The 16,245-nt window shown below is 43.8% G+C and overlaps 1 protein-coding gene across 3 annotated transcripts in view; it reads right to left on the minus strand.

Annotated features, from left to right (window-relative positions):
* LOC146816485 (exportin-5-like) overlaps nucleotides 1-16,245 on the minus strand; it is an 819,517-nt gene that overhangs the window by 696,049 nt on the left and 107,223 nt on the right. For all 3 annotated transcript variants that reach the window (XM_085610334.1, XM_085610332.1, XM_085610333.1), the window contains exon 5: nucleotides 11,526-11,708. In XM_085610334.1, coding sequence (XP_085466460.1) covers nucleotides 11,526-11,708 — 183 coding nt within the window. The remainder of the gene's footprint in view (nucleotides 1-11,525; nucleotides 11,709-16,245) is intronic.

Below are 16,245 nucleotides of genomic sequence, written 5' to 3' on the forward strand. Positions count from 1 at the left end.
TAGCCATTATGGTGCTGTGGAGTTCGTAACGACAACCTCCCAGAACCATATACTCTTAATGGCAGCACTGCACTTACAGGGCCCAGGAATGTACCTGGGTACTGTGGGGGTACAGGGCTCATGCACCTGTACCTTCACCACTGGCATAGGGCACCCAGCTAAAGGGGTGACTGATGTATGCCAGGGCAGTGGGTTGTGGGCATGGCACACAGGGATGTGTGCCATGCAGACTTCACTTTGTTCTGCACCAAGACACACAGCCTGCAAAGGCAGTGTGTGTGTGTCAGGGTACAGGGCCTCTAAGGGTGGCACAATAAGTGCTGCAGCCCTTAGGAGCCTTCTCTGGTCACAGTGCCCTGGGTACCTATGGTACCATTTACCAGGGGCTAGCCTGTGGCCAGGGATGCCAATTGGGTTTAGGCTTCAATGCAGTTTTAGGGAAGGAACACAGGCCCTGGGTACCTGATTAGCAGGAGCCCAGGACACACTCAGTCAAAGCACATCGGCAATTAAGCAAAAAGTGGGGGCAACCATGCAGAAAGAAGGCACTTTCTCACATCACTGCTTCGCCTCTTCTTTGTCCCTTCTTTGTCTTTGTTCTTCAGGCACACAAATCTGAGTTCCTGGTGTGAAGTGGCCACCTAAATACTAAATGTAGGGGCATTAATGGGAGTGAAGGGTAGTAGCCAATGGGCTACTCTACTCCCCACATGACCATTTTCTGTGGGGAGTAGGCATAACCCTGTCCCAGAGTTCCTAATTTCACCAAAAACAAGAGGGTGGAACCCTTCTTTTGTGGAGCACATCAGGTAGCCCACTTTAGAGGTGTGACTAGCCTGGTGGTACAACACGCCTTCTGCATAGCTAATTCCCCACCTGTCTCCATACCAAAGGGGCCTCAGGGTAGAGGATAACATCTCCCAGGTCTGGGGGAAGCCGGGGTTGCATATCATAGGCTTCAAAGCCCCTGCCTTGATATGCTAAATCACTAGCCACTCTGCTGGAGGAGGTATGAACATATTCATCCGGAGAAGGCATTATTTCTGGCCTCAAACCGTGGGCTCTCGCTTGCAGGAGGTCAGAAAATCTTCTGTGGTGGCATTCGGTGATGAGACCAGTAAGCCAGCACACCAGATATTGGTAGGTTTTTCTGTGGGGCTCCTGTCAGGTGCCCTTCTGTGTGCATGTAATTTTAAATCCAGTACAGGCAACAGTACAGATTTATTAAGACAAGGTGTGTGATACCAAACAACATGCTTTTCAGTAAAGCCAACATGTAGCTGGGGAACTCCTAAGGACCCGTGCCCAGTACATATACATAAGATGGCTTCCCTGTTCACTTGTACCATCTAGTAATTGCCCTAGACAGCACAGGAGCACATCTGCTCATGCAGATATGTCCTCAAATGCAATATAATGCACCATGCCTTAGGATAACAAGGCCTGCTGTAGGGGTGAGTTACATATATTACATGCAGTGACCATGGCATACAGTGAGTGCACCTTGAAGTGTTTTCACTTATGGTTTGCACTATGACACGCAGTCTGCAATGGCAGGCTTCATACAATTTGTATGGGGGGCCCCCAGGGTGGCACAAGACATGCTGCAGCCCATAAGGAACCTCTCTGGTACCCTTTCCCTAGATACCAGGGGTACACTTACTAGGGACTTACAGGGGTGCCAAAGTGTATGTCAATTGTCTTACAATTAGACCATTTTACCTTGTTTTTGGGATAGAGCACCGGCTCTAGGTCCTGGTTAGCAGGGACAATAGCCCAAAAAAACATCAGTATCGGTATCAAAAAGTGGAGGTGATCATGACCACATTTCCTACACTCCCAGAGTAGACATAGCCCCTCTTAACGGTTTAGCAGCGATGCAGGACCATGTCTGAACCAAAGGAATGGTGCGCCCACTGCTACTAAGAACTGCAAGCCTTTTATGACCGCTCGAGCAAATGCATTTCTTTGTTGCCAAAGTCATAGAAATCTGAAGAAGGAATCTCAAGCAACTAATATAGTATACTTTAATTGGTTTACTGAATTGATTGTCCCATTATGAAGGAGGACAAATACCCCAAGGGATGACTGAAGATAGTAAAGGGAGTCTTTACTGGTCTAAAAACAGTAGAAATTTGTATTTGTTGGTAAATGCACAGTTTTTAGTTTGTTTGTGTAAAGACAACCATCAGATTCTTTGTTGAAGCATGGTTATTGTGAAACTCAAGCCAGCATGGGCAAAGCTAACCACTCATGAGTTGCTTTAATTGGATCTAATCAAACCTGCCGTTTAAGAATATGTCTATCTCCCACTCCGGGTAAAAACACCATCGAAGTGTGATTTTGAGTGAGGGTGTAGGAGAAAAAAAAGCCGTTTGGAGGCTTTTCACCTTTAGATGTTTGAATGAATGCCAAAAGGTTTGCATCTGTCTTTGTTGAAGATCTGTTTACTACTGCTACTTTGAAAGTATGAACCGCTGCATTTGTGATTAAGTCAGCTGCACAGTTCCATTTAGCGTGAATTTCTTCACTTTCATGGGTCATGCTATGCTGAACATGGATTAAAAGAAGATGGTCTTGAAAGTTGGCTACCTTTCCCTCGAGCGTATTTTTTTTATTGATTTCCCTTTGAATCCCTGGTTCCTTTCAGGCACCAATGTGAGCTGTTGTGAGAAAGTGCCATCTTTCTTACATGGTATGCCCCCACTTTTTGCTGAATTGCTGAATGTACTTTGACTGACTCCTGCCAATCAGGTGCCCAGGGCCTATGTTCCTTCCCTAAACGCACAAAACCCAAATTGGCAAACACTGGCCACATGTCAGCTCCTGGTAAATGGTACCTTAGGTACCCAGGGCCTTGTGACCAGGGAAAGCCTCTAAGGGCTGCAGCACACATTGTGCCACCCTTAGAGGCCCTGTACCCTTACACACACTTACACACACACACTTACACACACACACACACACATTGCAGGCTGGGTGTCTGGGTGCAAGACAAAACAAAGTCGACATGGCACACATCCCTGTGTGCCATGCCCATCACCTACACTGCCATGGCATACATCAGCCACCCCTCTAGCTGGGTGCCCTATGCCAATGGTGCCCAGTCCTGGAATTCCAAAAGTAATCCTAAAAGTAATCTGTGGCAAATAACATACAACTTCCATTGAACTCAATGCATTATTGTGTTTAAAATAGTGTTGCCTATTGCAACCACTTATAACTGTTCACAAAAGTCAATTGCATATTGCAAAAGTATTTATATAAAGCATCTCATTCTGAGAAAGTATATTTTAATTCCAATTGTTGGTTCTAAAATAAAACAAGCATATATTTTTTATTTATAAACCATTGGCCTAGAGTTCAGTTATTGAGTGTGTGAGACCAGTTGCTGACTGAGTGTGTACAACAAATGCTTTACACTGTCCTCTGATACTGCCTTACTGCTCGACCAAGCTACCACTTTAGAGAGTAAGGTTATATCTAACTTTAGACACTGCCAAGCCTCTGGGGACTGTGGACTCTGTACACCCTGTACCTATTGGGGAACGGTATATACAGAGCCACTTTCTCACAGCTGTGCATTGCAATTACATACAGTGTTAGTGAATGTGTGCAGCAGCTTAAATTTACCATTTAAATAATTCCTTGCACTGCTGCACAAGTCGGCAAGTATTTTTGCTTTGTACGAACCCACATGCTAGGCAGAGCAGTCATGTAGAACATATCTTTGTAATCCTCAATGGGTAAATTTTTAAGAGCTTATGCTATGTTTTGTTTTCATTGCAGAAATTTGTGCGTGCTGAGAGTCTGGTCGTACTCAAATTTGACATAAACTGCACTTAAAGTGATCCATTGCGTGCAAAACAGGTGCAGATAGCGAGAAGTAGGAATGCTTGCTTTTGTAGCTCATGCTGCTGTAGGAATGGGAGAGACCAATCAATCAATCAGGGGGATTGTAAGCACGCTACTCACCTGAGAGGGTTTAAAGGTGCCTTGGGGGGGGATTGGGTAAGCAGCTCCATTCAGTTGAAGAGCCAGGTCTTGAGTGTCTTCCTGAAGATGTTCAACGAGGGGGCGCGTCTTATGTCAATCTGGAGCTCGTTCCAGGTCTTGGCCTCGATGTCGGAGAATGCTCTTCCACCTGTTCTTGCTCTGCAGATTCGCGGAGTTTCGGCGAGGTTGGCGGATCTGAGGTTTCTCTTGGGTATGTGGAAGGAAAAGCTCTTGTTGAGGTATTGGGGTCTGGTGTTGTGGAGGCATTTGTAGGTGTGGGTGAGTATCTTTAAAGTGTCTCTTCTCAACGGGGAGCCAGTGGAGGTTACGCATGTGTTAATTGACGTGGTGGTGTCGAGGGATGCCACGGAGGAGTCTGGCTAGGGTGTTCTGGAGTTTGTGGAGCAGAGACTTGTTGATTCCGGCATAGAGGGCGTTTCCGTTGTCCAGTCTGCTGGTTACGAGTGCATGGGTGACGGTCTTCCTTGATTCAGGGGGGATCCATTTGAATGTCTTTCAGAGGATGCAGAAGGTGCTGAAACAGCTGGAGGCGACGGCGTTGACCTGTCGGGTCAAGGAGAAGGAGGAATCTAGTATGATGCCGAGGTTTTGTGTGTGGTCCGCGGGGGTGGGTGGGCTACCGAGGGCGGTGCGCCACAAGGTGCTGTCCCAAGCAGAGGGAGAGGGGCTGAAGAGGAGGCCCTCTGTCTTATCAGAGTTGAGTTTCAAGCACTGCTGCTCATCCAGGATGCGACGTCCTTCATTCCTTCCTGGAAGTTGAGTCTGGTGGGGACAAGGTCCTTGGTGGGGGGGGAAGAGGATGAGCTGGGTGTCGTTGGCGTAAGATACTATGCCCGTGCTGTCTGACGATGGCACGAGGGGGGGGGCATGTAGGTGTTGAAGAGCGTGGGGCTGAGCGACAATCCCTGGGGTACTCCGCTGTTGATTTCTGTGGGTTTGTAGAGGAAGGGTGGCAGTCTGAATCTTTGGGTTCTGCTGGTGAGGAAGGAGCGGATCCAGCCGAGGGCGGTTCCCTGTATGCTGGCATCATGGAGTTTGGCGGGGAGTGTGCGGTGGGAGACGGTGTCGAATTTAACAGAGAGATCGAGTAGGATCAGGGTTGTGGTGTGTCCTTGGTCAAGGAGGGTGCGAATGTCGTCTGTGGCAGAGAGTAGAGCGGTCTCGGAGCTGTGGTTGCTGCGGAAGACGGATTGGGGGGGTGGTGGGGGTGGTGGGGGGGGGGGAAGAGGGGTCGGGTCGAGGATGATGTTTTCCTTGATGAATTTTTGTTAGCTGGGCGTTGACGATCTTCTCTGACTTTTGAGCGAAAGGGAGGAGGGAGATGGGTCGGTAGTTCTTAAGGTGAGACAATAATTAGTGGTTTTACCTGCACCAATGGGAACTCTTTCAAAATGGCCATCAGCACCACACTAAGCATTATTTCTATGGGAGTGAAGCGTCCTTCGGCTGTAGAAAATAATATTTAGTCTTTGAAAAGTCCACTTAAAGTCAATGCAAGATAGTTGTGCGTTTTACCTTCAAACGTTTTTCAGAGAACATGGTAGTAATCAAGGCATACAAGGGTTTACTTAACTCGCTCAGCATAATGCGGCAAGTACGTTTAAAATGCAGTAACCACAGAATGGGGAAAAACTCTTGAGAGCTAAGCCTGGCAAACTAAACGTAAACAGAGGTTTCCTACTTAATCTCAAGGAGATAACTAATATTATAATGTAAGTTTCAGTATGTTTTTAATAATAGTTTTTTTTCCCAAAGTGTCATAAAAAAAATGACTCAATTTATATTTTATGCACATGATGTTGGGTAGTAAAGCCATGACCCAAGTCTAGAAAGCGCAGGGGTATGAATTCTAACCCTTTGGCGCAATGTTTAATGCACCAATGCAGATTGGATATCCAGGTGGAGTGCGACCCATACACAACCCACTAAGCAATACTGTGCAGGAAGTGTATTCTGGAAACAATCCGCCCTACTAGATGAGCTCAGGGACACAGTGGAACTCAAAGCCCTCGTTCGTAAATGAATAACAGACTCAACATAGCACTAAAAACCCAAGTCCAGTGCATAAAATACGAATGGCAACCACACAGAATAAAAAAGATAACGTAACAATGCATCCCATGGCCAGCAAAAATAATAACAAGCCAAAAAAAACAAGTATTGGCATAGCCAATAGGTCTCGCTTTTGGGACCTTATAAGTATTTAGTTATGCAGCAAAATATCCTTGGTGCAACAACACCAACTGTTGCATGGCTAAACACTTATAAGGTCTCAAATGCGAGACCTATTTGCTATGCCAATGCTTGTTTGTTAATTGCGCCCTGCATGAGGTTGTAAGACTAGAACACACTGCTACCTAGAACAGCACTTGAACGTCCAGAGAAAGAGATTGGAAAGGTAAACAGGGAGGCGGTATCCGCTCCCACTGCAGCCCGGGCCACACTTGGAGGAAGGAAGCTGAAAGCGGTTGTAATTTCTTCCCGAATCCTGAAAACTGTAACTTTTCTATCTTATATTAACCTAAAATACCTCTTATTAGCAACGTTTCTTAAAATTTTCTTTCATAGCTGTTTATTACTGATATGGCTTAGCACTTTGATGCACACCTGGGCCACGCCAATTCACATCCCCAAATGAATGAATGAATGAATGAATAAATAGAGACATGAAGGCTGAAAAGGGGCTACAGAAAGCAAGAGATTGATACAAGATAGATCTAGGAAAATAGAGAAAGTTTGAGAGAAGAGTGAGAAAATGGGAAATGGAACGAGTGAAAAAAAACGGAGAGATGCAAAGGGCGAATTGCGGGAGAGGGGAGAGAAAAAGAGCGCATCGAAAGAAGACAGATGAAGGGACAGAGATGGAGAGATGGATAAGAACACAGAATGAAAGTAAGGAGGAGGAGAAGAAGAAGAAAAGCGATGGAATGTGACAAACAAGGAGCACGAAAGGGAAAAGGAGAGTGAGTGAAAGCGGAATTTAGCCTTAAAAGAAGGAAATGGTGACCTTTAATTAGAACCATAGAAAGGAAGGCAGATTAAGGGGGGGCGTCAAGAAGAAAAGTGAGCGGGGAGTCACGGTTGAAGGAAATAGATTGAAATGTGTGGCAATCAAGTGAGAAGAAGAAATGATGAAAGGAGATGGGCGGCAGGTATCTGCTCCCTCATCTAATTCCCTGCAGTGGAGCCTCACCCACAATATGCTTTAATTGCTTGCATTGTCACCGTCCTCCGCGGCTGAGGGATCCCGGGTGAAGCCTCCCATCTGCCTACTTTGATTTGGAAAAGTTCTGATTAAAAGGAAGAGCAGAGGGAAGTGTCTTGTTGATTTCTTCCCCCTTGCAGCTTGGTTTACCCCCTGTCCCTGGAGAGGCTGGCGGGACATGGCCTGCATCTTGAAAGGAGGGCACACAAACAGCTCCCAGCCCTGTCAAGACACTCTTTTGTTGCGCTTCTTGGAATAGAAAACTGGTCGTTAAGGCATGAAACAAAGAGGAACAAGCAGGAAGTGGGATAAGGGAGGGGGTAGGGCACGTCGCGCCCTCTAAGGGGAGAGAGGCACGCAGGCTGGCAAATGGTGTGCACTTTCGCGGCCGCTTTGATGTTCTCAGTGGCCGCGCGGCTCACTGAGAACATCAAAGCGGCCGCGAAATGATCACGCAGGCTGCCAATTGGTGTGCGCGCGCGCCCGGCGCACATGCACTGTATTTGGAGGCCTGAAAAGCACTAGTTTGCACTTCCAAATCCCCCGTTTACTAAAGCTCTCGCCAGAGCAGCGCTAGAGCGCTGGCTCAGGCGAGACCTAAAAAGGAAAAGGTTACCAGACCTGCAGACCTAGTGAAATGATTAATTGGCTGTCAAATTGTGTGATCCGAGGCAAATATTTTATTTCAGGGAACAGCTTTTTCCTTCATTATCACATACGACAGCACCTTTAAATAAGTGGGTACAGCGTATCTGCTGTACAAGAAAGCTCTTTTGTTTGACTTAATAGCATACATTTTTGCTCCATGTATAAAACAAATAGCCCACATATACGGTACACTGAACCCTTGACTTGCCTCTTAGTTCACTAATAGTATGGTCATCAGGATGGGCGCAGGGATGCTTCTCAGTTCACATTTAAAAACTCAAACTTTTAAACATACATTAAAATAGCATGATGTACACTCATTTACAGACATTTTTCTATTGAAATGAACACAAACTTTCCAACAGACATGCATTTACTGATAAAATTATATAGCGTACAAACGATAGATAATGTGTTGAACTAAACATTCAGCAAATATTTTTGGTTTGCCATCACCAAGTATTCGGATTTGTTTTGAACCTATTAAAATCAGTTTCAATCTCAATTCAGAATTACAAAATAAGTGCTTTCATAACTACGTAAATACATTTTGGATTAATTTTTAAATATTTGTACGTTTAATATATAAGCTATTTAAATTTTGTGACCCCATCCCAACACAAACCTCCAAGGTAAAAAAAGCAGCAATTTGTAAGAAGACAAACCGGCCTCTGGTCTCTTTTTGAACAGAGCAAACGTGACCAGATAAAAACAAGATTTAAAAGCATCTTTATTGCTCATTCACTTTCTGAATGAACAAAACACCTGTTCTTTGCCAGTTCGAGCTCTCTACCAAACCAAGCCAGCAGGCGATAAAATTATCTAGCCCTGAAAATATGACTCGCCATAGCGAGTGGGCAACTAGATTCTTCTAGGCTTGAATAAGAACATTCCTAACATGGTTAGCAGGTTCCGACCGCACTATAGCTACTTCTAAGCGTTATACAAGATTTTACTAGAAACAGTTAACAAGCCTATAAATGGAGTTTCTTAAGATGGATCACGCTGCATATTCTCTCTCTGTATAACATCGCTGTTTAGCTATTTCCTACCAAAGCTTTGCCTGGGAATAATTAACAAGGCACGGCTGAAGGCCACTTCTCTGCACCACTCCCAGAGCCGCCTATGACTGATGCTGGTTGTCACTGCAAACCAGCAAACCTCTGGTGTGAAGCCCCTCTGGCCTTTGGTCAGATAGAGTATTTATAGCATCTGAGCCATTTTTATCTTGTACTGATAAAACAGTGCTTGCAGACACTAAAGCAACAAGACTAAACAAATATGTGATATCAATTTACAGGTAGATTATTTTCTCCTATAACTAAAAACAATATAAACATGCCAGCTTCTAAGCATCTATGATGTTATGGCAGTGTTCATAATAAACACAATAAAATATGCCAGCATATCTAGCCTCTTCCGTGCGGACGGCCCCGGCCGTCTGACGTCATGGTGGGCCTGTGCGGTACCGCGCACGCGTGGAATTTTTCAGCACCGCGGGGGAATTCCGGACGCAGAAAAGCGGCTAGAAAGCAGACATGATACTAGCATTTCAGTGTGTGTCTAAAACTTCACACTTTCTACTAAAATAACCATATAATGGAAATAGGAAAAGCTTAAACAGGATTTGTCACAGTGTTCACAACATGCCTGAAACCTGCCATACCAAATATGACCACAAGTGTGGGTGAGAAGGTTAAGGAGGAAACCAGATTCCTGGGTTCCGTGGCCCCATGCCTGTAAAAGCCATATTAGCATATGACAGTGTGTAGTAATTTTTCTGATGTTATTAACGTACTTTCTTTTTATAGAAAGATAAGCACTGGTCTACACAATCAATTATTGTGTTGTATGGCGATTAGATTCTGAGCTTAACCCGTTCGACGCTTGTGACGGAGCGGTTCCGTCACGTGCGTCGGTTGCGCGGTGCGCATGACGGAACCGCTCCGTCATGGCCCCGCCCGCGCACGGAATCTTCAGCGCGGCGCGGAAATCCGCGCCACGCTGAAGGGGTTAAAGCATCTCTCACACTACCTATAACTGGTGGCCATCACTACCCAGAGTCAGATGAAATTAGCCCAGTTTACTGAGCAATAGTAGGACAGGCACCAGGATATCAGAGAAAAACAACCACAGCCATCACAACTGAGGCCCAGTAGCCCTTAGGTGCACACTGCCCCCCCTCCCCCCCCCCCCCCCCAAATGGGGTCTGACAAACAGTGGTAAGCAGTGCAAGAACCGGATAAGCCAGTTCTAACTTTTAGCACCAGAGTAGGAAGTGTAAACTTCACACCTTCATACCAAATAAGCAACATATCAGATTAAAGTTTGGTTTGGGTAGACCTTGGCACTCTGTGGATAAATTGAGGACAGTCTTGCATGTACTTGGCGAGGGGTCCCTTAGGGTGGCACAAATCGTGCTACTGCCCTTAGAGACCCTCCTTAGTACCTCAGGCCCTAGGTACCAGTGGTTCCATTTGCTAGGGACTTCAAGAGGGTGTTAAAGGTTTTGCCTATTGGGGCAACAATTTTACAGTTTGAGGCAAGATCACTGGTACTGGGAATTTGGTTGGCAGGGACCCAGTACACTCCGGTCAAAGTTGCGTAAAAAAACAGGCAAAAAGTCAAAAAGTGTGTGTGGGGGGGGGGGGGTAACAAAACCCCAGTTTCCTGGAAGTTCTCAGAGTGCTTTGTGGGTGCCTTCTTGAGGTTTGGGTGGAAGGCAGAAAGGGAACACTTAATGTAGGTTATCAATTGGTTATGGTGTGCTCATTTTGAGTAACAATTTTACAAGAATGTTTCATCATCTAGTGGACCTTTGAGTGATCTGTTTGGGGGGTGGGAAGTGGATTTGCCTGGTAACGGAGAGGGAACTCTGCCTGTAATATGCCACTTCAGCTAACGGTCAATAAGAATGACCACTGTAGCTCTGAGGGCAGGTAATCCCCGTTTTGGGTGAAGGGGGAGGTGCGAGGAGCATATCCTGGAGTTCCTTAGTTGGGAGATGGATCCAGAGGTGAGCTGGAGAATCCAGAGACTTTGGAGAAGTACTTTCAGGAGACCTCAAGTAACTGGGTCCCTATTATAGCTGCACTGTGCCATCTGGAAGGTGGCGGGGAACCAGTTGGTTGCCCCAACAGTACCTGGAGGGTCAGGTTTGCATGGTGAGGACAAGAAACGGTTTGCTATTAAAATCGTTGTAATATTACACATAGAATAAGGTTGCATGTAGAAAGCATGTACGATGAAGTTTACTTGCAAAATCCGTAACAATTACAGCATTCTATGTGCATTAGCAATTAACAGAAAACAGTTACAGAAGGAGCACTGGATAGTCAGGATTTCCTCTAACGTACCCCCCACCCCTCGAGCTACCAAATTGTAAGGATTCACTAGATGGCACTCTTCACTGCGATCTAAATTATACACTGAGTGCTTCTTACAGCAGCACACATTTTCAGAAAACACTTCTCTACTTTCTGATCCTATCCACCCCTTCTCATATTGTATGATGTATGTGTTAAAATAAATGAATTTGTAAAGTGCAGTTGTACTCCTCGGGGATATGCGGGCGGTAGAGGATGGCAAGGGACATTAGAGATCAACGAAAAGAGATTTTGTCAAAGAAGATGGTCTGTATAGAAAAGTCACTCACCAAGCGCCTGTACTTGTTCACACTTTCCTGAAGAGAACCCAGCATAAAACTGAAGATCTGCTCCATGTTCTTGGTCAGAGTGTGCTGGATGTCACGTCTGCGCTGCTGTGGGAGCGTCTGGAAGGTAACAACGTCCTCTGCCAATCTCAACAAGATGAACATCACCAGCTCACACTGGGTCTCCTAATGACAAAAGGAAACAGCAAAGAGCGCTGAAGAGCAGACCTCAGCCAACTACAGATGCAGACAATCAAAGACTATTTACCAATTCTGTGAAATTGCTGCAAGGTATGCAGTGGTTCATATTTCAAACAAAACCACTGTTTTTAGTGAAATAGATTTAGAATTCTAACTGTCCAATTTTTGGGGAAGCAGTTTACCATGCAGAATGCCTGTGCCATTCATTTCTGCACAAACCAGCAGATGCCTGCACCAGGTGAGGTGCACTTGACATTTAAAATATATATATATTCTTTAGAGCATCCAAGCTTGTAATCTGGTTTACATACTATGTGAGTTAGATGTATGTCACATTGCTGGGCTATGCGGACCCATTAGTCCTATACAAGTAAAACAGCTAGCTCTAGTCTTAGTCCATTGTCCAGTCCTTGTCAAATGAGTCTAATGCTCATGTGAACACGAGAACATTGTTTGGAACTTTCAACCAAAGGTCTGCAGTTAAATCTGGACGGCAGTATCAAAAGTTGCTTACCATGAGATGTTCCAAGGACATACCTGCAAAGATGTCAGAATTCACAATGCCAAGCATTTATTCTACCATCGTACGAAGGCTCAGCCAAACACGGAGACAACTGAAAAGTCCCCTCCTCAGTGTAGCTTCTAAACTAAAGTAACTTGCGTGTCCAAAACCATACGGGGAAGGGAACAGTAGTGAGAGGGAAGCTTTAACTTACCTGCAAGTGAGAAGTGTTTTTTGCAGAATATGTTCATATGTGCATTCTGGGCTCACTAACAGAATTACTTGGGGCTGGAGTAATGGAAATAAACCTGTGCCACTTTGAGTGTACTCTCTGATATATTCACAGACTCAATACACTCCTCTTGCTAAACTCAAGAGATTTCAGATTCCGCTTTGGTAGCAATCTGCTAGCCTAGCATTGCTGTAAAAAGACAGCCATTCTTACGAAAACTTTGTTTGGCTGCCCTGGAAAACAAGCATTGGGAAAACCAACAGATCTGGCTTTAATGTGCTAACTCATGTAAACACAGGTGTGCAAAAAAGCACATATAAGCGTTTGCCAAAGCAGGCAAAAAAAGTAACAAAATAAGGTCAGAATTCGGTTTCAGGAGAAAGCAAAAAATAGTGTGTAAAACCACAACAGCAAATGCCAATTGCATGATTTGAGACATCTTGATGGACCCAAATTCCACGTCAGGACCGGAAGCTTTAGATTAGGATTCTCTATTTTACTACTGAACATTACAGCAGCCAATTAGATCACAAAAACAAAACAACTGCATTTCCCATGAGGCATTGCCCTGCCATCAGAACCCCCACCAGCCCCTATGGCTTTGGTCATCACGTTAGTCCTTCCTCTTTCTTTGCTGCTGAGCAGCCACAGATAAATGCCCCTAAAGGTTCACTGATATGCCAGAGTTCCTTCGTGTTTTTGCGATGCAAAGTGGATAGGGCTTATTGCTTTTAAATTATTTGATGTTATTTGTTTGATCTAACGGTTTGCTTTTATAGCGCTTAGGTGAGATCTTCCTTTTTGCCTGTGCAGAGCGGAGGCTACATAGAAGACGTGAGTGTGCTAGCTTCTCCAAGAGAATTAGTCCTCTTTCAATCGCAAACACTACACATGCATGCTATGGCTGTGCTGCTTTTTAAGTTGTCTCGACACCGGGAACACATGCAGTTCCTTGCCTCCCAAGCCTGACAAAGGATTATTTTGCCTCCCACGCCGACAAAAACGTTACCATGGCTTTGCCTTTGGGGCTGCAGGTGACTCCCTCCACTTTAGCGGACTATAAATATATACATAGGTTTCAGGCCTGATATAGTTAGGAATTAGCATTTAAAAAACCTTAGAAATTCACTGAAAAACCCATAGGATTCAGGCCTGATATAGTTAGGAATTAGCATTTAAAAAACCTTAGAAATTCACTGAAAAAACAATAGTTTTTAGCGGTGTTCTAGTTAGCTGGACATTTCACTCGAACAAAACCATTGAAATTCCTCCGATATAGCTAGTTGTACTAACTACATCTCGTGCGCCTGCAATCCACTGCTGATGATGTCACATATTACATCATTCATGACATGGTCAGTGACATCACTGATGACATATCAAATGACATTCGTCAATCGGCGCCAACGTTATTCCAAATAGAATGTTGCGGATTTCCTATGGAAAATAGGTCCTAACTAGATCTACCTGCTGCCAGTAGGAGATATATATATATATATATATATATATCTTGAGATAGATCGATAGATGCACAGCCGTCATAACAAGTTTCAGCTCACTACAAGCCTTGATGATCACATGACATGGGATGGCATTACATCAGTGTATTTGAAGTGACAGGTGCTGGTGTGGTTTCAACCACGGGTGCAAAGTCGCAATAGACATAGAAGACATCCAACGATATCGTTCCTCATTCATTGATTTTCCTCATGTGAAACATAAAATGTGAAATGGAGTAAAATCTAACATGGCTTACCATTGTTGAACAATATTTTAAAAATATATTTAATAAAATATGTTTGTGGCATCTTAATCTATTAACAATATAAAATGCAATTCATTCAAATATTTTTGGTAATAGCCATTGTTGCTCAAGAAATTACCAGCAGTAAACGTCAATATACATCCATAATGGTTTTCCTGTATGTCGTTACCCTGTGCTCTCGAGTCCCTTGTGGGCAAATCACTGTCAAATACATTTTGGTTTTTTCACGCATAGTATATTGAAATTATACCTTTCAACAATGTTGGATCAGTGGCCTATAGTTCTTGTATGTCTTTATTGCTGTAAGTGAAAGTGCTATAGTGCGAAAATTAAGAAGTCATTTAAAACAATGTATTTCGAAATACATAAAGTGCAACACCTATAATCCTATTTCGTATGTTATTTTGTTTTTGATTGATTCCATTTGGACTCTCGTAAAAGATCCTACAAGCAGTGAATAACATGATTTGGGTCCCCAAATCTGATAATAGTTTCCTGTACACTTTCTACTGCATAGATTTGGTATTGACATTTTAATTTTTACAATTTATTATTCTATTATGTTTAATGACTCCGATATAGCCAGTATAAATACAACTATAAGAGATTGTTCTGTTGTGGGGTATTTGTAGACGGGAGACCGAGGGGAACTCCACTGTGCAATAATGATAAGAATGTGCAAATGCGCAAAAATGTCTCCAATAAATAAATAAACACAATACCTCACACAAATATAAATGTAAAATTATATGACTATCAATATGTAAAATGTTAAATATTAAATACTGGATAAAATGCTGCATAAACTGAGTCTTTCTTAGATCATCATAAACATGTAAACAGATCCTCCGATATATTCAGTCCTCCTGGTTGTTTGGAATCTAATTCAATGATAAAGCGTGTTTCTAGCTGTCTTAGCTTATACTCCCTATTTCCAACTCTCCTACTCGGAGGTACTGAAATCTATTACATAATATCGGAGGTCCTGACTATTGGAATTATGTTTCTCCCTAAAATGTCGTGCTACTGGATAGGTATTATCTTGGTTGGTTATTGCCCTCATATGTTGTAGCACCCTCTTGTGTACTTGTAATTTGGTGCTCCCAACATATTGCAAGTTACAAGGGCGAGATAATACACAAACTGCAAATTCGGTTTTAAAGCTCATTAATTTGGTGATTTTATATCGCTTGGTACTTAATGGGGTTTGATATGTGGTAATGTTTACGCCCTGCTGGCAGGCTTTACAGGTTTTGCATTTGTAAAAGCCTTTATGGGTTTGCAGCCAGTTTGTTCCAGCTAAGACCTCCTGGGTGGTATTTACTAGGCCATCCCGCATGGACGGTCCTCTACTGTAAGTAATGGACGGTCTTAGAGGTAGGGTAGGGCCCAGGATAGCATCATTGAGTATTAGTAACCAATTCCTGTTAATTATGGACTGCAACTGTTTTTGCTGGTTACTGTACTCCATAATTATCCTGAGCTCCTTAGTTTTGATCACATTCTCGTCCCCCAATGGTTGTGTACCAGTGTCAAGCATGATCGGTTTCTCTTCCAGTAGTACATGTCTCTCCAATTGCATGGATTTTCTAATGGCACAATCGATAACTTTGTTCAAGTAACCTCGCTCCTTAGACCTGTTTTTGCTTGCATTCTGTGCATCAATCAGATCTATATTGTTACTGTGGATACGCCTCAGGCGTAACATTTCCCCATAGGGGATGCTGTTGATTAGATGTTTAGGGTGAGAACTGCTGGCATGTAGAGTGGAGATACCAGCAGTCTCTTTACAGAATAAGTTGGTCTCAATTTTATCATCCCTAATGTACACCTGGGTATCTAAAAAATTTACTTGAGAATTACTGACTGTGGCTGTCAAGTGTAGATTAATTTCATTGGCTTTGATGCTGTTAACAAATTCATTCACCTGCTCTGCAGTTCCTTTCCATACCACAAAAAGGTCATCTATAAAACGTAACCATAGTTTGATGTTCCTTTTGATGTATTGCTCATGATTGGTACC

This window comes from Triturus cristatus, chromosome 6 (genome assembly GCF_964204655.1).
Source record: "Triturus cristatus chromosome 6, aTriCri1.1, whole genome shotgun sequence".
Lineage (NCBI taxonomy): Eukaryota > Metazoa > Chordata > Amphibia > Caudata > Salamandridae > Triturus > Triturus cristatus.